Genomic DNA, 20,992 nt, shown 5'->3' with positions numbered 1-20,992 from the left:
TTGATAGCGTTCTCGTAATCTTCACAGATTAGGCCTACAGCGTATTTTATTATTCAAAGACATGACATAACACAGTGAAATACAGTACGTTACAGGAGTCAAAATATTTACTGTGTATGTACAGTAACTAGAGTCTAGATCATTCACATTTTTATGCTTCAGTGCCTACCAGGCCAAGACCTCAGTAAGTTCATTCTAGTTCCATGAGCACACTAACGGCCAGACCACCCCTTCCCTCATCCTCAGTGTCTCCCTCCTCCTTCCTTAGTCAGCTGTTCAGACACTGCATCTGCCCTCCCACAATTCTTCCCCCTCTCCAACCCCAAATAGTCCCATCAGGACTCTCCCTCCCTGTCTCTCTCTCTCTCTCTCTTACTCTCTTGCTCTCTCTTTCTCTCCTTTGGGAGTTGTGGGCAACTACGTTAAGAGAGGAAGATAGTTTAAACTCCCTTGAGTAATGTCCTGCTTCTCTAATTGTAGTTAAGCCACTGCCCCTCCATACCCACTAAGAGGAAATTATACTTATCACTCACCTTAACCCTTTACTGGCGACATGTCACAACTGATGTGCTAAATAGTTAAGCGTCGACTGGGACCTGAATACTGATCATATTTGCCATTATGAGAGAGAGAACCCTGATGAGGTATTTGTAGCTGTCTTTTATATAACTAGGCAAGTCAGTTAAGAACACATTCTTATTTACAATGACGGCCTACCCCGGCCAAACACTAACAACACTGGGCCAATTGTGCGTCACCCCATGGGACTCCCAATCACAGCCGGTTGTGATACAGCCCGGAATCAAACCAGGGTCTGTAGTGATACCTCTAGCACTGAGATGCCATGCCGTAGACCGCTGCGCCACTCGGGAGCCCGTGTAGGTGACCACATAGATGAAGTCTTGTGAAGTTCTATCCTTAAGACTGTCTTTTTACCCTTATATAGAATGTGATCCTGGCTCCTGGGGGCTAAGCCAACCCCTCTGTCTCAGTGGGGACCCCCAAGCTGGGTATATAACTCTTCCAGAGATGGTCCTCTCTCAGCCTCCACCTCAACACACACGGTCTCACTCACACACTTTCCCATCCAGGACAATGGCCCCCAAGAAGCCCGAGCCGAAGAAGGAGGTGGCAAAATCGACCCCACCGGCTCCGGAGCCAGAGAAGCCCAAGGAGCCCGAATTCGACCCCAAAAGCATTGCGGTGAGTGTCCAAGTCGTAGCTCTAGAATGTATGTTGTAATTCTACGGTCTAACCTCTCTGTGAGTCTTTGCTGTCATCTCCTCTCATCCACCTGTGCTAGTAGTAGAACTTATGACAGTAAATATGAGAGAAGAGGATGCTATCCTTAGTTGACGAGTTAGAGATGTGTTAGTTATACAGGGAAGTCTGTCAAAAGGTGAGGAATTTTCCTAGTGAAAAAAAACATTGTTGTATTAGTTGGCAAAGTTCTATTGGCAAAATGTCTTGGCGTGGCTGTCCTCTGCAAATGGATGTGACATTTTCAATAATGTAATAACCTTTCAGGTTAGTTATGTTCAGATCATTAAACCGTCTCTGCTTGGTACGGTAATTGTTGAAGATAACATCTGAATGAGATTATGTTGGAGGTAAATCAAAGTATATTATAAGCGTTCCTAATCAATGACATATTTTTGTTTTTCATTTTCTGTTCCTTTGGCCTTGGCAACTGGCATTCACCGTTCGATCAAAGACTTGTTGGCGTAGTGGCACACATCTGACAAAACTTTCCAGCGACTGGATCAAGCAAACAGTTCCTATAACTGTTTTATGTTCCCAACATGCTCTTTCAATGGAAAAATAACATTTCAACCCATAACTGTTCTTCGTCAGGTTGTTTTTCTCGGGGATGATAAAAAAACAAATTGGGCTGGTTCCACACCCGGATTCATCTGCATTCTTCTGTCTCTCTGGGGTTCTAGAACAGCCTTTCTAGCGGGTCCCCAGTCGGAACTTTGCATTCCTATTGTTCTTATATTAGTCTGTGTTGGCCACGGGGACAGTGGAGGAGAATTAGGTTTCACACAAAGCCCACCATCTTGAAACTAGGGGGCCCTGTTACTCTTAGAGACACAAACGGGGTGTCCACAGCTGACCTCGGGGGTTTTCAAAGAACTCCCACCATGTCATATACATAGGATGCGCCTCGGATGCACCTCATCCTCCACAATACAATTGCTAAATGTGCTTACAATGACGAGCTGGGCAAAATCAGTAGCAATATTCCCACTATTGAAGTGTTATTTTTTCTATTTCAGATGGAGTTCACTGCAGACCAAATTGACGGTAAACTGGTCTTCCTTTAAAAAATCCAACATCTTTTGATGTCAATTTTACTATATGTTATGGGGAAAGTTTATTGGATGACCTGACCTGTTGATGACTTACTAGTTTCCCCAGCTAACCCTGGTCATCTGTGTTCTTCCCCAGAGTTCAAAGAGGCCTTCATGCTTTTCGACAGGACACCCAAAAGCGAGATGAAGATCTCTTACGCCCAGTGTGGTGATGTGATGAGGGCGCTGGGCCAGAACCCCTCCAACGAAGAGGTCATGAGAGTCCTAGGGACACCCAAGCCACAGGGTCAGTGGGCACACCAGTATTCTATAGACATTGTAAAGTAGTAGTGGTCACTGGTTACATGTTCACACAGACATAGACATCAATCATTTCTCTGCAAGTGTATCCACCAGGAGCAACATTTTAACTGACGGCATCACAGTTTGTAGACATATCTGCCTTTTGACAATGACTCCAGCCTTTGAACCTGTGTATGGCCACACCATTGCTTAAGTCGCCATCTTTCTCCTACTTTACGTTCTCTTTATTCGCCTTGAGCTCTGTAGAGGCTTGTATGCTGATGGGTTGATTTGGTTTCATCGAAAGTAACTCCTTCCCTTGCTCACCGTGCCACTATAGAAATGAACACTAAGCTGATCGGCTTCGAGACCTTCCTACCAATGTTCCAACACATCTCCAAGTCCAAGAACCGGGGTACCTTTGAGGACTTTGTGGAAGGACTGCGTGTCTTTGACAAGGAGGGCAACGGCACCGTCATGGGCGCCGAGCTGCGTCTTGCACTCGCAACTCTTGGTTAGTGCCCGTGTTCTATGTAGCTATAATCTCATGTTTATGATGTGATTATAGATGTGTAATGTGTGCTCTATGACGTTAATGTGAAAGCCCTAAGTGTATCTGAATAGAGGATTGGTTTGGGGTTTGGCTTCCGTTATGGAAAAACCACATGATTTCGCATGTAGCGTTTTATTTCACACGTGAAATTTCAAGTGATTTCCACGTGATCACGTAACCTCTCACATGTGGATAAAAAATGTCACATGTGAGTATTCTTCACGTGAGATTTCACTGGTGATGCCTTGCAAGCAAAAATCTGTCGGAAAGTCACGCAGTCGGAGTGTTTTCAACTTACATATTTGGCACACTTTTGCATACATTATTATAACGTGTATGTTTATTTATACAGTCATTTGTATTCAACGTGTTCTCACCTGGGATTTGGACACAAACTCTTGGTTCACGGCATTCAGATCTTCTTGCTATGCCACCATGTCTGTGTCAATGACCGATTTCACCTGTATTCCTACACTTTGGACTTCAAAGTAAATCTCAGCTTTGATAAAAAATACACCCAAGAAAAACGATTCTATTCATCGTAGTGATTGAGGAGTAGCATTACAACAGAATAATATGGTGCACCAACATTAGACTATACAGAAAAACATCAAATTGCTGCACTTCTGAGCATGTTACAGACTTTGTGGCACAGGAGAAAGATCAGTGTAACCTAAATCCAGATGTTGTGATTTCAAATCCCAGGTGGGGTCATACTGAAAAGTCAGTACAAAGTAATCATGTGAAAGGATTGTAATTGGTCAAAGACTTTTACACTACTTTTGCTGAACAGCATACCACTTACCTTAAGACCCCTACATTATTTAATTACATCCCTTACAAAAAACAGCTGTTTTCACATGTTGAGCTGAAATGTGAAAGCAAAAGAGACACACCTGAGGTCAGATGTTCACATGTGAAACCATATGTTCACATGTATTAAATGTGGAGTTTACATGTTAACACCACATTTTCACATTAGAGATTTTCACATTTGAAAACATTCACATTTGAAAATCTAATTTGCAGTTTTACATGTAGTTCCACGGTACCACATGTTGAAAATGGTACCACATGTTGAAGCCACATGTTGAACATGGTACCATTCTCATGTTGTCACATTTATTTCACATGAGATTATGTTTTCACATGTAGTTTTATGTTCACATAAGATCACGTGATATCATGTAATTACGTGAGATCACATGTGAAACACATTAGGATCAAATGTGTTTTTTTTCCCGTAAGGTTTGTGTCTATGGGGAGTCTTTAACATCATTTGAAAATGTCTCACACCCCTCCGTTACACCGGCAGGAGAGAAGATGACAGAGAAAGAGATAGAGGTAGTGATGGAAGGACAAGAGGACAGCAATGGCTGCATCAACTACCAAGGTGACTACTTCATGCAGTGTGCTGAGGAAACGTACTGGTTCCCACCTATAGTTAATACATTCTCTGTTTCTATCTCTCTATTTCAGCCTTTGTGAAACACATCATGACTGGGTGAATGATCAAGTGAGTACAGCATTTTAACTGTGGAGTACATGACCTTTTTGTCTGCACCCTGAGTCGCGCATCAAACTGATGCTGTATGTTCAAACTGATGATGTAATGAAAGTGAAATGACAGGTGTCTCTCTCTCTGTTGCAGAATTCAAGATGTCGCTGACCTGAATCTCTCTTTTATTCCTCTCCTCTTTTGTTCAAATCTTTGTCCTCAGTGTGTGTGACCGATTCTGTCTGTGTCAGTGCATGTGGGTGTGTGTCACAACGTTTCGATAATGGAAATAAAAGTTCAATCTCAAACATCTAGGTCCAAAGCAATGTTCTTCTTTATATCCATGGTGTGGTTGCGTGACTGTTTCAAAGTGACAATATTGAGGGATTGGTAACTATTTTCAAAATGGTGTGGACTTCATCTGAAATAGGAGCACTGTTGTAGCGCTCGTCATATGAAGTAGAAGAAGACCAAGGTGCAGCGTGGTAAGTGTTCATGATATTTAATCAAACTGAACACTGAAACAAAATAACAAAGTAGAACAAAACGAAACAGATCTGTCAGGTGCAATCACAAAACAGAAAACAACTACCCACAACAACCCTGTGGGGAAAAGCTACCTAAGTATGGTTCCCAATCAGAGACAACGATAGACAGAACCATACCCGGCCGAAACAAAGAAATGCAAAAACATAGAAAAAAGAACATAGAATGCCCACCCAAATCACACCCTGACCAGACCAAAATAGAGACATAAAAAGCTCTAAGGTCAGGGCGTAACAACTGTGTATTCCCTAAAGTGGGGGAGATCCTCTCCTTCTTTGGTGGTCCCATTGAAATCCATTACGGGTCTCTGGTGCATTCTTAGGTTTCACATGTCAAAAGCCTGCATCTGTCACGTATGCATATTTAGACTCGCTAATGGAGCAATGACATGTGATAGCATTCCAAACAGGTGAGTGACAACTGTGCTTCTGTTTGTTAACTACATATCTGTGAGGGTTGAGGGTTTAGAGGGAGGGGGAGCAAGTTGTGAAAATGTGTATATTCTTGCATGTACAGCATATTATGTTGCTAAGTAGCTGTTTTCTACTGGTAGAACATTAAATAGAAACGGCCTTGTATCTGTATCAATTCAGTCACATCAGAATGCCCACATATTAGCATCATATGTTCAGGGATCTAATTTCACCTAAGCACAATTCATAACACTGAAACCATAAACCAAAATGATTATTGCCTCAATGGTAATGCGAACTGGCACCAGAACAGTTGTATGCTGTAGCTACTGTAAGTCAATAATTGGAAAATCCCTAGCTTTGCTGGTGAGATGGACTGATTCGGAGGCTTGAGAGGATCTGACCCTGTACACAGACGATGAGACAACTGTTAAGAACTCTCCTATTTAGTGAGCGATGCCAGAGCCATTGGGTGCAGCTGCTGTTGACGTACGCTGGAGCTTATGGACTGTTGTACCGACCGACTTAACACTGAGGTTTGAGGGACGCCCAGCCCTGCAGATGAAGAATCATAAAAGCTAACCCACCCGTCCTCTACCCCAATATGTACACACACACACACACACACACACACACACACACACACACACACACACACACACACACACACACACACACACACACACACATACACACACACACATTTTTCTTAAACAGCAAATATGTTTGCATGATCTACTTCCTCATAAAACAACCCATATAGGCCTGTCTCTGTCTGTCTCCCTCCACCCATCACCTGCTGGTCGTGATGAGACACCATAAACGTTGGCATCCCTTCTTTGCCTTTTTCACACATGACTTCAGCTAATCCACGTCAGCTGTTGTTTTCTCTTTGTACTTGTAGGGTTGGATGATATGTTACAGTGTGTGAGTGTTTATGAGTGAGATGTGCGTACCAACAGCTCTAGTCTTTACCCAGTGTATAGAAGTATAGAAGAGGAGTCTAGAGAGGGAGGGGAGAGAAGGGGAGGGGTCTATGACAACACACAAGTCTGGAGGGAGGGTAGGAAGGTAACCTCCCTGTAAAAGTCTAACATCGGATGCCAGATAATCTACTAGACAATAGCCTTGGCCTGTAAACAGCAACAGCTGTACAATCTCCCCCCTCCCTCGAAATACACCCTTGACCTCTCCCTGAAGACTGGGCTTGGGCCGGAAAGGAGAAGATGGACACCTTCCAGACATGGCTGGTCAGTTGGTGTAGCACTCTCCGATTTTTTGTTTTATAGCAGAAAAGACGGAATGATGTAAAGAGTTTGAGTCACTGACCAGTAGGACTTTAATGCAGTAATGTCAGTGCATTGTATTGAGTGTCACTAATAGACTACGGTAAGTATGCGTCAATGCATGTGGTAAACGCATGCACATGGTAAAGCACACAGAATACAGAATACAAATACTCCAGTACTGTATGTTGTTTAGTACATTAAACAGCATTGGTTACACTCATAAAGAAATGATACAGAATACATGCATGTGTATCGCCAAATGTAGACTGGTAAGGAAGTAGACACTAAGTGTATGACTGACAAAAAAAGTCTGACTACAGTACATTACGCCATGTTGTGCAATAGTGCTGTGACCTCACAAAGACACAAGTTTTAGCGTGGGAGACATGAATACTTGTACCAATTCCTTAGAGCAGGGTCTATGATTGTACACTGAGTGTGCCAAACGTTACCTTCCTAATGTTGAGTTGCACCCACTTTTTGCCATCAGAACAGCCTCAATTCGTAGGGGCATGGACTCTAGAAAGTGCCGAAAGCGTTCCACAGAGATGCTGGCCCATGTTGACTGTACTGCTGCCCACAGTTGTGTCAAGTTGGCTGGATGTCCTTTGGGTGATGGACCATTCTTGATGCACACAGGAAACTGTTGAGCATGTGTAAACTGGTGCGCCTGGCACCTACTGCCATATCCTGTTCAATGGCACTTAAATCTGTTGTCTTGCCCATTCACTCTCTGAATGGCACACATACACAACCCATGTCTCAATTGTTTCAAGGCTTAAAAATCATTCTTTAACCTGTCTCCTCCCCTTCATCTACACTGATTGAAGTGGATTTAACAAAGTGACATCCATGAGGGATTATAGATTTCACCTCGATTAACCTGGTCAGTCTATGTCATGGAAAGAGCATAATGTTTGGTACACTCAGTGTAAGTCTGTGCTGGGGGACATTGTCCAGAGAAAGGATGCCACCTTGTGGCTGAGAAATCAAGGAGCTTTTTCTCAAATCAAATCTAATTGTATTGGTGCCATACACATGGTTAGCAGATGTTAATGCGAGTGTAGTGAAATGTTGACAGTGCAGTAATATCTAACAAGTAATCTTACAATTCCCCAACAACTACCTAATACACACAACTCTAAAGGGATGGAATAAGAATATGTACATATAAATATATGGATGAGTGATGGCCGAGCGGCATAGGCAAGGTGCAATAAATGGCATAAGGTACAGTATATACAGTGGGGCAAAAAAGTATTTAGTCAGCCACCAAGTTCTCCCACTTAAAAAGATGAGAGAGGCCTGTAATTGTCATCATAGGTACACTTCAACTATGACAGACAAAATGAGAAAAGAAAATCCAGAAAATCACATTGTAGGATTTTTAATGAATTTATTTGCAAATTATGCAAAGTTATTTAACTTCTTCCCAGAGAGGTGTTTATCTCTGTCGGGACGACGCATGAAGATGTCCAGTGGCTGAACTGACTCCGACTATGTATTCCGAGAGAGCCATGTTTCCGTGAAACAGAGAATGTTACAATCTCTGATGTCTCTCTGGAAGGCAACCCTTGCTCTAATTTCGTCTACCTTGTTGTCAAGAGACTGGGCATTGGCGAGTAGTATACTCGGAAGCGGTGGGCGGTGTGAAAGCCTACAGAGCCTGACCAGAAGGCCGCTCCGTCTCTTCTGCGGCGACGTTGTTTTGGGTCGGCTTCTGGGATTAGATCCACTGTCCTGGGTGGTGGTCTGAACAAAGGATCCGCTTCGGGAAAGTCGTATTCCTGGTCGTAATGTTGGTAAGTTGATGTCGCTCTTATATCCAATAGTGTCCAATAGTTCTTCCCGACTGTATGTAATAACACTTAATATTTTCTGGGCTAACAATGTAAGAAATAATACATAAAAAAAATATATTGCATAGTTTCCTAAAGACTCGAAGCGAGGCGACCATCTTTGTCGGCGCCATCTTGATTCCTGTTCGCATCTCTGTTCCTACTTGACTGCATTTAGTTGAAATCTAACATGAATCTGCCTCACATGCCTAAAACCAGACTAGAACAGAAAGACATATTCTGTCTTCTTACACTTACAGTGTATTGGCCCTGTGATAGACTAGTGTCCTGTCCAAGGGGTGTACTTGTACATTAAGCTGCCTCATGCTATATAAACAGCCAAGGCTCATGCAAGGCTACTTACTTACTTACACTAATATGGCAATTAAATATTGCAATTAAATGAACAGTGCCATACCATAGCCCGCACACTATTATGCAAAGCTGTAGTGTCAATATGGAATAGACAGAACAATTTCAAACCACAGAACTGCAGGTGGGATTAATCTTATTTTATTTGGCTTTGAACAACCTTAATAATCAGTAGTGAAATATGAATATTTATTTCACGGTATGTTAAGACCAATTGTTAGATATGGTTTACAATTTAATAGAGGAATAATGTCAAATCACCTGAAATAAAATGCAGACCAAACACACCATAGTAATTTCAGACATGTACCATCTGCCTCTTTCTCCCCCTCTCCCTCCTTTGTCCCTAACTGGAGAAAAAACGCATGCTTATTCTCAAGTGGTCTGGTTGCTAAGCAACTCCAGGAGCTAACCTCAACCCTGCCTTGTGGTTAAGACTTCCTTAACAAAATGTATGACACAATGCAATGCTTTCTGGCAACACAACATCAGTATGTGTTTCTAGGTGGCTCGATCTCCTAATAAATATACCAGACCTAGGGTGAAATTTGTCAACACAGTGTTAACACACTTGAGGTGTGCTTGATTTAGCTTGGAATTTGCACTTTGGGGACTATTCCATTGGTTACATAAGGAAACAAATTATATCCCACTCACTGTAAGTGTATGTGTAGGCTAGTTACACGTAATTACACAATTGTAACCAATTACTGCCATCTATGTGTGTTAGATCAATCAGTCTGCCAGAGTAGAAGGCCAGACCTATAGATGTGTACAGGTCACTAACAGTGGCAAGCACAGTGCTTCCCTTGCTATACCCCACCCACAGGTTTTAGGGCAAGAAGGGTATTGCCACTCCAGATCCCTCTAAGCAGGTTTTCCAGTAATTCTTACATAATTATTGGTAAATTGACACTAAACCAGGCCGAGAGGAATGGAAATTCAAATATATTAGATTAGGTGAGACATTGTTTTAACGTGAGAAAATAACAAAAGGTCATTGGTAAAAATGGTGTCTGTCACCTATTACATAGGGCAGAAGGCTACTTAACAAGGTAGGTCTCCCATTGTGCCATTCGTTTGGGTTAGCATTGTAGAAGCCCTGCAATTTGTTCATATCAGCTAAACTAGTTTTAATATCATCATCTAACACAATTGTATCAACAGAGGAGGCTGGTGGGAGGAGCTGTAGGAGGACGGGCTCGTTGTAATGGTTGGAATTGAAGAAATGGAAAGGGGTCAAACACATCAAACATATGGAAACCACATGTTTGACTCCGTTCCATGAATTCCATTCGATCCATTACAATGAGCCCGTCCTCCTATAGGTCCTCCTACCAGCCTCCGCTGAGATCAGTGTAGGCCTACACACAAACCCCTTTAACTTCATGCATTCTAGTGCAGAACGCTCAGGAAGAAATTTCAGAACAATCGCTGTCTGTACTCTGGCGCCCTCCTCCCCTTCAGGCCGCCTAGCGACAACTACTCTTCTCTGTCGGGTGGCCACTGAGTGACTGCAGCTGGAGAGACAATAACTGTCTGCCACACAGGTAAGAGAGAAAGACGCCTTATCTATTTATAGCAAACCCAGTACATTCTGCAAGACATTTCTCCTAGGTGTCTTCGGATTGATTAAGAATTGGAGCAGTTTCCGTTTTTTTTCCGGGGCAAAACAAAAGCGCCATTCATGTTTGTCATTTAGCTTTGAGGCACCGAGCGAATCTTTTTTTCCGTTGCCTAGGTCTGGGTGTGAGGAGAAGTTGGGCCTGGGTACTGTCTTGCTTTCGCTAGCTGCTTTATCACAACAGGTACGAGCCCCAAACAAGCCACGTGGACAATTGGATCAAAAGTAGCTCACTTGATTTGTCCATAAATATGCACTTTGTAGTTTGTTATATATTTAGACTTTTAACTTTAATTATTGAGATATGACAGCTGTCATGATGTGTGAACTGATGCTAAGCTAGCTACTGAATGTAGCCAAGGGGTGTAATTTAGTTAGCAAGCTACAAATGAGCTATCTAGCTATCAAAGTAATTAGCTTAGCGTTAACTATCTATCTAGTCAATCATTACGGCCACAGATTTGAACTATGATTTTAAGATGGTAGTGCCCTTCTATTTTGCCTACTTGAGGCCTGTCTTTACTTTGGATAGCGTGTCTTGCTTGAGATCTGAAAGAAGAAATCACAGTGTCCCTTACAGGATAGGTTTTTTCCTGATATAGTATTTCTGCTTTGATCCATGTACAGACCGTAGCAAACGTTTTATAGCTACATCAACACTTGTGTGTCAGTTCGATTTTTTGTGCATCTGGATCCTATGAAATTGTATTTTCGCACCGGTGCTTTCCGCGGACAATGGTGCTGATGTTGGCTGGTGACTACACCTTATCATCAGGCCACTTATTGTCAGTGGCTTGCCTGACTGTAGTTACTTGTTGTCCACTATAGACAACCAAAAGTAGACTGTCAAATTAATGTTATTTCACCTGCTTATTACCTAATTAGCTAACTGTTAATTATTCATATGTCAGGAATGCTTTGTAATGGTTTGGTCTGCCACACCTCCCTTTCCAGGGATGCATGCAATCCCAATTACTGCCATTTCAACTTTGTAATCAAGGAGTAGGCCGGGTATATTTTTTAAATCCATTTTGTTAGGAAATGTAAACGTCTTCATCTTGCTTCAAAGTCCAATCTAATTTGTGAGGAGATGCATTCCGCGAGCCCTTGCCATGTGGTGCTTTGTCTGAAACAAATCGATTCACTGTAGAATCGATTAACTGTTGTTCATACTATTTCGATATTATTCAGCACCCTTGTAATTTTCATATTGAGGTCTAATTCTTGTCAAATTGGGCCATAAGATGATGGCGTTTTTGTCGGTGCTTTTTCTGTTGCGGACACACCTCTTTCTCGCTCTGCCCTCCGCAATTTGTCATTGCTCTTGTGCTGTGAGTTGCAGTGAGAGATGAGCATGCATGGTTTCGCTACTTGCCGATAGGTCTGTACAATTTGTTAGATGAATCAACACTCTCCATTATCCCTCGACTATTTTTGCTCGAGGTCAAAAATCATAGACACAATCATAGACAAAGTCTATTGCAAAGGAATATCGAAGGAGGGACAAAGGCTTTTCTCTCTCCTATCCAATTCCTCCTCCACGCCCATCTTGGTAAATGTATCCTGGAGAATGCTGTAAGAATTGTTCTTCCCTGATCTCATACATTGGAAATCTGTAGAAATGACTTATTGTCCTGTTTGAGGAGCTCTTCGAGAACTAGACCTCATTTCCATTCTCATTGTATTGGGATATAGCCTAATTTAAGAAAATTAGGAAAATGGCTTATTCCTAGCCATACTTTTAAGGTTTTTGTTGGTACAAAAAATGGTGACAAATGGCCCTCTGCTGTCTGACAAACGTTTAGTTTTCAAATATTCCATGCATAATTTGATTGGACTGTCCAATTAGGGAGCTCTGTAAAACATGTCTAAAGCCTATTTGGATGAGCTGGTCTGAAGGCTACATGCTACTGCAGTGTAGTATGATATTCATACAACATACTATGATTCAATTATGCCCCTAATTTATGGAGGTAATTTGTTGTTCTGTGTTCTCTGCAGGGAATTTACATCTGCACTCATCTGTTTTGACCTCACTGAATGGAATCAGAGGCAGGGACCATAATTCAGTTAAGACTAGTTCTACAACATAACCCCAGTAACAGTGCTTTTAGGATTCATTTTCAAGTTAAAGACTAAACTAAATTGGCAGTCACCTAACTCATTATAAACAAGATGCACAAAACTAGAGTGCCTCATTGTGATTGGATGACGAAAAAGAGATCCTAGCCAACACTAATTGCCATTGGTCCAATATTTAGCCAAAGCACTCCTTACTTTCTGCACTTTGGGGTTCACTATGAATCAAAGAGTTGTCGTGGAGACCCATGCTGAGTGCATTAGCGTAGCCTAGTGTACGCTGCTGCTGGAGCCCAGCTGTAGGGAATAGGGCGCCATTTGGGATCTCTGTCTGCCCTGCCTCAAGCAGCTGTACACATGCCGGTCATCAGCAGTCCATGCCAGCAGATGTCTCTCACACTCAACAGCTGGCCAGATGAACAGGACATGGCTTGTTAACGTAACATGAGCGTTCGCACCAGTGAAATAAACCTCAAACACGCCCGTCCATTATTCTTAAAGAACATTGGATGACCAGTGTTACCAAGTATGTCATGGTTGACAACTCTTACTAGCGTAATCTCTGTTGGTTGCAATTTGATTGCATGATAAAGCGGTCTGCGCCCTTGCGCTCTCTCTCTCTCTCTCTCTTGCACTCTGTTATATGATGTATAGGATTAGTATCCCACGTTGCTGCTATTTTTCCTCGGGGACATTCACAGTACAGGATACAGGGTGAATGCCAGGCATTCTTTGAGGGCCACTCTCGCTGATTCTCTGCGCCGCGAGCCTCTGACAACTTGGCATATAAATACAGAATGACTTTAAGGTGCTCTGCTATAAACAAACTGGAAAAGCAGGTCCGCCCTTATTTATGCAGTCATTGGATTCACCTAATGTTTGAGAAAGAATAGGCTACGTGCATTTTGGGCCCGCATATAATGTGGAATATGAAAACCTATCAATGATATTGACTGGAATACTTGAGGATACCTTTTAGCCTAATTAATGAATTCTTCCGTCCACAATTCCCTAATACCTCATGCAGGTAGGAGATCTCCAGAACAAATGCTAAGTCTGGTCCTGGCTCTCTGTCAGATCTCAAGGACACTTATACTCTACTGTTGCACAGGAGGTTGGTGGCACCTTCATTTGGGAGGACAGGCTCGTTGTAATGACCGCTGCGGAATAAGTGGAATGGTGTCAACCGCATTCCATTCGCTCCGTTCCAGCCATTGTAATGAGCCGTCCTCCCCTCAGCAGCCTCCACTGTACTGTAGTGTGCTGTGGTGTAAGGGTGGTGCAGGTAGCAAGGTCACTGAGCCACAGCACTGCGGAGACGGACAGAGCCCAGATGAACTTCCTTTGGTTTGGCTGGCTCTCTACTAATCTGGGATTATCTTGGGCTCGTTGTCATGCTGATTCTTTGAGTGGTGGTTAGACTCTGCCTGTAGGGATGTTAGGCTGCCCATTTCCTCTTAGTTGTTTTGAGTGAAAAATACTGAACTAGGCCTAATGTTACTCGACAGTATTCATTCTCCACCACCACTCGTCCTGTTTGTGTATTGAGGAGATTAACATCTTAACAGTAGGACCTAACACACCCATGGGTCCTGATTCAGCACTGGGCAGGAACACAGTCAATGTTTCTCATGTATTTTTTTAAACCTTGAGACTGGCTGGTTCTCAAGAGGAGTGGTAGCCTAATGCTGCACGCATGAGCGGTTTGTAGGTCCATTTGCACTGGTCCTCGGAGAGTGTCTTTGACATCTGTTTCCAACAGATACTGAGGTTTCCAGAGGAAGCCTGGCAGCACCAGCTCTCTCTCTCTCTCTCTCTCTCTCACTTCCCCCCTTCTCTCTCTCTCTCACACTCTCTCGCTCTTTCTCGCTCATCTCGCGTCATGCTGCACAGTGCACCGCGCTGTAGAGAGCTGCCTATAGATAGCTGCCTATAGATAGCCTGCTCTGCCCTGGCCAGGCCTCTGAGGCAACCGGTGCTTTCCCTGCTTCCACCGATACGCCTGCTGTGTGAGACCAATGTTCATGGTCCACATGGATGCCGTTAGAGACCGAGAGGGGGAGAAAAGGGAGCGAGAGCGTGGTGAAGCCCTGCCTTTATCCCATCCATTCCTAATCGCGGGGACCGACTGTGGAAATGAGGTCATATCCACTGACCGAGGAGGGGGCGGGCAGGACTCATGGAGTGGGTGACCCTCTGTCAGTAAAGACGAACACCTACAGATCACACGCGCACACATCCCCATAACCCACTAGCCAAAACCTCAACTATAAACATAAACAACTCTATGATCTTACTCTTACGAGCTAATTTGAGCCGATTCATGGTTACTCTCAGCCTTAAGTCGGATGTATTAACAGCCTCATCCAGCCCTGCTCTGTTTGCAGCACGGTAACAGTGTTTCTTACCAGCCCAAGACCCAGAGACATGTTGACTGTTTAATGGAGAGGCTGCTTGTTCTAGAAGTGATCTATCTGTAGCAGACTCCACGCCTGTCGCAGACTGGCTAACTAATTATGATTTAGCCTGGGCTTAAACGTGCAGACATGTCACTGTGTTTATTGGTCAACATGCTGAGTAGAAGATTCAGACCCAGCGGGCAAAACTGGCTACAATGGTATCATTACAGTGACGTTATAATGCCGCAGTTGCAACCAGCTTTTGCCCGCTGGGGAGTGGTTAGAGACTCTGGCATTGTGAGGGTGTCCTAGACCTAACGGTAGAGTGTGTCCAGGGCATCTTGGCTGCTATATTTTGGTGACGGGGGTGATGACTACCTTGAAATAGACGGTTCACTTTGAGTCTATGAATATCAATGGACTCGCTGGAGCCATCCGTTTATTTACAGTTGAAGTTTATAGACACTTAGGTTGGCGTCACTAAGTGTAATTCACTGTATCACAATTCCAGTGGGAATTGAGTTGACTGTGCTTTTTTAAACAGCTTGGAAAATTCCTGAAAATGATCTCATGGCTTTAGAAGCTTCTGATAGGCTAATTGATATAATTTGAGTCAATTGGAGGTGTACCTTTGGATGTATTTCAAGGCCTACCTTCAAACTCAGTGCCTCTTTGCTTGACATCATGGGAAAATCAAAAGAAATCAGCCAAGATCTCAGAAAAAAATTGTCAGCAAAGGACCTTGTGAAGATGCTGGAGGAAACAGGTATAAAAGTATCTATATCCACAGTAAAACGAGTCCTATATTGAGATAACCGGAAAGGCTGCTCAGCAAGGAAAAAGTCACTGCTCCAAAACCGCCATAAATTAGCCTGACTATGGTTTGCAACTGCACATGGGGACAAAGATCATACTTTTTGGAGAAATGTCCTCTGGTCTGATGAAACAAAAATAGAACTGTCGTTATGTTCGAAGGTAAAAGGGGGAGGCTTGCAAGCCGAAGAACACCATCCCAACTGTGAAGCACTGGGGTGGCAGCATCATGTTGTGGGGGTGCTTTGCTGCAGGAGGAACTGGTGCACTTCACAAAATAGATGTGTGTATATATTGAAGCAACATCTCAAGACATCAGTTAAAGCTTGGCCACAAATGTGTCTTCCAAATGGGCAATGACACCAAGCATACTTCCAAAGTTGTGGCAAAATGGCTTAAGGACAACAAAGTCAAGGTATTGGAGTGGCCATGCCAAATCCCTGACCTTAATCCTATAGAAATGTTGTGGGCAGAACTGAAAAAGCGTGTGCGAGCAAGGAGGCCTACAAACCTGACTCAGTTACACCAGCTCTGTCAGGAGGCATGGGCCAAAAGGCTACCCAAAACGTTTGACCCAAGTTAAACAATTTATAGGCAATGTTACGATATACTAATTGAGTGTATGTAAACTTTTGACCCACTGGGAATGTGATGAAAGAAATAAAAGCTGAAAAAAATCATTCTCTCTGCTATTAGTCTGACATTTCACATTCTTAAAATAAAGTGGTGATCCTAACTGATCTAAGACAGAGAATTTGACTGGGATTAAATGTCAGGAATTGTGAAAAACAGAGTTTCAATGTATTTGGCTAAGGCGTATGTAAACTTCCGACTTCAACTGTATATCCACAGTAAAAACGAGTCCTATATTGACAACCTGATAGGCCGCTCCGCAAGGAAGAAGCCACTGCTCCAAAATCGCCATAAAGAAAAAGCCAGACTATGGTTTGCAACTGCACATTGGGACAAAGATCATACTTTTTGGAGAAATGTCCTCTGGTCTGATGAAACAAAAATATAACTGTTTGGCCATAATGACCATCGTCAACCGTGAAGCACGGGGGTGGCAGCATCATGTTGTGGGGGTGCTTTGCTGCAGGAAGGACTGGTGCACTTCACTGACCTGAACACTGGGAAGAAGAGCACTGCTTTACCCTCAATGTGGCATCAGAGGATGGTGCGTCTTTTTAATCTTGCAATGAAATTGCCGAGCCGGAATGAACTACGCCATTTGTACTTTCAACACTTGAGTGCCTCGGAAGATATCTTTGGAAGCTTTCCCACTTCCGTTGTTCACACTACCAGGATCTACTTCGTTTAGCTTGTTCCTGGCATCCGAGAGTGTTTGTAGTGAAGTCAACGTTGGGGCCCCGCATGCTGGAGATCTGAAGTGAGGGGAGGGGGGGGGGGGGGTATGAAGGTGTGTCCTAGACATCGGTGATGACTGACAATGTCTTCTCCCTGACCCCCTGAGCTGAGGGAGTGTATAGAGCCAGGCCTAGTAGCAGGAATGAATGTTGAGAAACCATGTCAGTCAGTCAGCTGGTGGGGATGTGATCAGCATGACTGGAATGTCCTCTCCTCTCAGCACTGCTCATAAATAAATACCCTCTTTGGCTTCTGTCACCACAGTGAAGAACACGAGGGCTCCCAGATTAAGACACTGTCCCTTGTTGAAGACGCAAGACCTAACCTACTTTTGGGTTTGCATGTCATCGTCCCCTCCTGAATCTTTGAAAATAATACTGTGACTAAATTAGTATTGTGATGGATGGTGGGCACTCTGTGTAGGGTCAGTAGCTCTGAGTTCATGGGGTATTTTTAGGCCTACCGACCCTACGCAGCAGGTCTGTTGCCTAGCCCTAAATTAAAGGGGTAGTCCACCAAAAATTACACATTGGTTTCCTTACCCTGTAAGCAGTCTATGGACAAGGTATAACAGCAAATCCATGCTTTGGTTTAGTTTCCCGAGCACGGTTTCCAAATGCTAACGTTTTAGCATATGTGGCACAAATCCCATTCAAGTCATGGTACCGATATTAGCATTTTTCGCGCATCTACAGCATGTTCCATAGACTGCTTACAGGGTTGTAGTGGGGTAGTATTTGATAGATGCATATTATATTTACCTCACATGCGACTCATAATAAGACCAAGCAATTAGCCTATTAAAATGTTTATCTGACTCCATAAAATGTAGTTAAACGATGTGCAGTCAAGTATTATGTGTTTAGCTGACTAAGATCAAGGACTGGTCATGAGGAGCGAATATCAAAGCAAGTATTTTTTTAATAACTTTGTAAAATGAATGGCTTCACATCTAAGGCATAAGGCTTAAGGTACAAGGCAATACTGACATTAACAAAGCATCATTCTAGGCTTGTACACTGAGTGCACAAAACATTAAGGACAGCTTCTCTTTCCATGACAGACTGACCAGGTGAAAGCTATTATTCATGTCACTTGTTAAATCCACTTCAATCAGTGTAGATGAAGGGGAGGAGATGGGTTAAAGGATTTTTAAGCCTTGACAATTGAGGCATGGATTGTGTATTCGTGCCATGCAGAGGGTGAATGGGCAAGACAGAATATTTATGTGCCTTTGAACGGGTTAGGGTAGTAGGTGCCAGGCACACTGGTTTGTGTCAAGAACTGCAACGCTGCTGGGTTTTTCATGCTCAACAGTTTCTGTGGGGGGGGGGGGGGGGGGGGTCAAGAATGGTCCACCACCCAAAGGACATTCAACCAACTTGACACAACTGTGGGAAGCATTGGAGTCAACATGGGCCAGCATCCCTGTGGAAGGCTTTCAATACCTTGTAGAGTCCATGCCCTGAAGAATTGAGGCTGTTCTGAGGGCAAAATCCATGTCTCAATTGTCTCAAGGCTTAAAAATCCTTCTTTAACCTGTCTCTTCCCCTTCATCTACACTGATTTTGAAGTGGATTTAACAAGTGACATCAATAAGGGATCAAAGCTTTAACCATTACAGGCCGAAACGGATTGAGATTATGTCACTATGATGTCATTTCAACCAGTTTTGCCCAGTATTTCCCCGTTGGGTCTGGGTCCACCGTCCTCATTATCCCCAAACGATACCGGCTTCTCGTCGAGTCAGGATAATGCCTGCCAGAGTTGCACAAATGGCATCAACATTTTCAAATGGGCATCTGAAAATAGAGCCACGGTTGGGGGATTTTGGTCCGATCACCAGAAACCTTGTTTGAACATGACCTTCTTTCTTGTAATTACAAGAGAAGATTAGGCTATGGTTTCCTCTTTTTGGGAGAAATCAATGCAAGGCTTTTGTGAACTAAACTGTGTAACGCTGTGGGGTAATTTCAGAACAGAACTGTTTTACATGTAACCGGTCCGTTTTAACCTTAGCCTAGCAGCTTCACCCTCTCGACGATCCCAGGAGGGCAGCCTTCCAGTGCTGAGTCACGTCACAGCTACAGTACAAGATAGCCCTGGCTGGAGCCACAACAGTGACAATGTTAAGAGCGGGACACTCCGAAGGAGGACCCCGGGAGAGGGCATGGTGGATGCGTTGGGCTGTAGCCTTTCTGGGATCTTGTTTCTGGTCTTTTCTGGGACAGTGAAAGCAGGAAACCCCCAGTTCACCACATCCGAAAGAAACACCCCACTGTTCCATATTGTAGCAGCTTGTCTTCCTGTTTCTTTCTGAAATTCCATCCCTGTCCCCACACGAGGCCCATTCTTTGACTCTCCTGTCTTTCTCATAGGGATTAGACTGAACTGGCTGTTTTTGTCAAAACGTTCCTTGTCATTCGGTGCGTCCCAAATGGCACCATATTCCCTACAGGCACGACTTTGGGCCCTGGTCAAGAATAGTGCACTGTATAGGGAATAGGGTCCCATTTAAGACATTATGTGGATCTGCATGGATGGGCAGCGAACACTCCGGGCCGCAGACTACAACCGTTTTTCCCTCTCTCCCGTTTCCTCTTTTAAAATTCTGTCTGACTGTGTCCTGTGGTCCGGCTGCAGACATCGGATGACACCTCGGCCTACAGTTACACAACAGTCAGGTGGACTTCTCTTAGTCGACACGTTCTGCTTCACTCTGTTGTCACGCAGAGGAGAAAGGGATTGTTGAGGAAGTGGAAAGGACTCTACTTTCGACGCAGTCCGGCCTGGAGCCGCTTATTTCAAGCGCTGTCTGTGGCAACAGTTCATGCAGTATTCGCTAATCGGGTTCAACAATAGTCTTGCAAGAGTGTAGTGGGTTTGGGGTTTACGTAAAGGGAGAGAACGGTTTGTTTTGAAAGGGCTTAGCTTAATGAAACCCCAATCGGATCATTAAGATCATCTCATATGGAACCCCTCTCCAGAAACAGCTAAATATTCTCATATATGGCATGTGTTATGCTCAAATCACCCACGTACTTGCCTCTAGCCTAATTTCACATGGATATACATGATATGCTGAAACCGATTCAAGTGGAAAACTGAAGACTGCGTCTAGCCTAATCTGAGATGAAAAGGCCTAGGCTATTGAGATTTAAAAAATATATATTGGAAACGACACCAGAGGAGAAATGTCTCTATTTAATCTTTAAGATGTCTCTATTTTACCATTGTATCTGCCATCTGACATTGGGGATGTAGACTAGAATGAGACTGAGTATTAGAAGACTGAGGATGGTTCCTCCATTTCTTCAGTCTCCTTTGGATTCTGCTGTATCATGCCGCTGCACTGGGCTGGGCGTGTGTCCCTGTATGAGCATGCGCCAGCTTTCTTTCCGCAAGGACCAGAGGCTTTGCAGGCGCGCCTGCCTTATCCTTCCCTCCCTTTCGCCTCTCCCCCTCTCTCTTCTGCTCTCCTCTCTCGCTCTCCTCTCTCTTTCGCCCCCCCCCTCTCTCTCTTTCTCTCTCGCTATCCTCTCTCTTTCCCTCTCTCCTTTAACCTCTCCTCTCTCTTTCCCTCTCTCCTTTAACCTCTCCTCT

General features: G+C 43.7%; 2 protein-coding genes across 7 annotated transcripts in view; both read left to right on the top strand.

Annotated features, from left to right (window-relative positions):
* The first annotated feature begins 964 nt into the window (after positions 1 to 964).
* LOC115109849 (myosin light chain 4-like) lies at positions 965 to 4,948 on the top strand. The gene is made up of 7 exons (XM_029635095.2): positions 965 to 1,203; positions 2,280 to 2,307; positions 2,452 to 2,601; positions 2,938 to 3,111; positions 4,466 to 4,543; positions 4,630 to 4,666; positions 4,802 to 4,948. Exons 1-6 carry the CDS (start codon positions 1,030 to 1,032, stop codon positions 4,656 to 4,658), a joined length of 633 nt encoding a protein of 210 aa, XP_029490955.1. The 5' UTR covers positions 965 to 1,029; the 3' UTR covers positions 4,659 to 4,666; positions 4,802 to 4,948.
* A 5,567-nt stretch (positions 4,949 to 10,515) lies between these two features.
* The window catches only part of LOC115110131 (microtubule-associated protein tau-like), a 41,379-nt gene continuing 30,902 nt past the window's right edge, over positions 10,516 to 20,992 (top strand). For 2 of the 6 annotated variants that reach the window (XM_029635528.2, XM_029635523.2), the window contains exon 1: positions 10,520 to 10,656. The gene's annotated coding sequence lies outside the window, so the exon portion shown is untranslated. Of the gene's footprint in view, positions 10,657 to 10,712; positions 10,915 to 20,992 lie in introns of those variants that run through there. The other 4 variants (XM_029635525.2, XM_029635530.2, XM_029635529.2 and 1 more) reach the window with 4 other exon arrangements.

This window comes from Oncorhynchus nerka, linkage group LG26 (genome assembly GCF_034236695.1).
Source record: "Oncorhynchus nerka isolate Pitt River linkage group LG26, Oner_Uvic_2.0, whole genome shotgun sequence".
NCBI lineage: Eukaryota > Metazoa > Chordata > Actinopteri > Salmoniformes > Salmonidae > Oncorhynchus > Oncorhynchus nerka.
Note: the sequence above shows the minus strand (reverse complement) of the source record. Positions and strands in the feature narration are given on the sequence as shown.

Excerpts from the sequence above, each read along its gene's own strand:
- LOC115109849 (XM_029635095.2), top strand. The coding sequence starts at position 1,030 with ATGGTCCTCTCTCAGCCTCCACCTCAACACACACGGTCTCACTCACAC. Across the intron at positions 2,308-2,451 it reads CACTGCAGACCAAATTGACG|AGTTCAAAGAGGCCTTCATG; the intron begins GTAAACTGGTCT and ends GTTCTTCCCCAG. Across the intron at positions 3,112-4,465 it reads TCTTGCACTCGCAACTCTTG|GAGAGAAGATGACAGAGAAA; the intron begins GTTAGTGCCCGT and ends TTACACCGGCAG.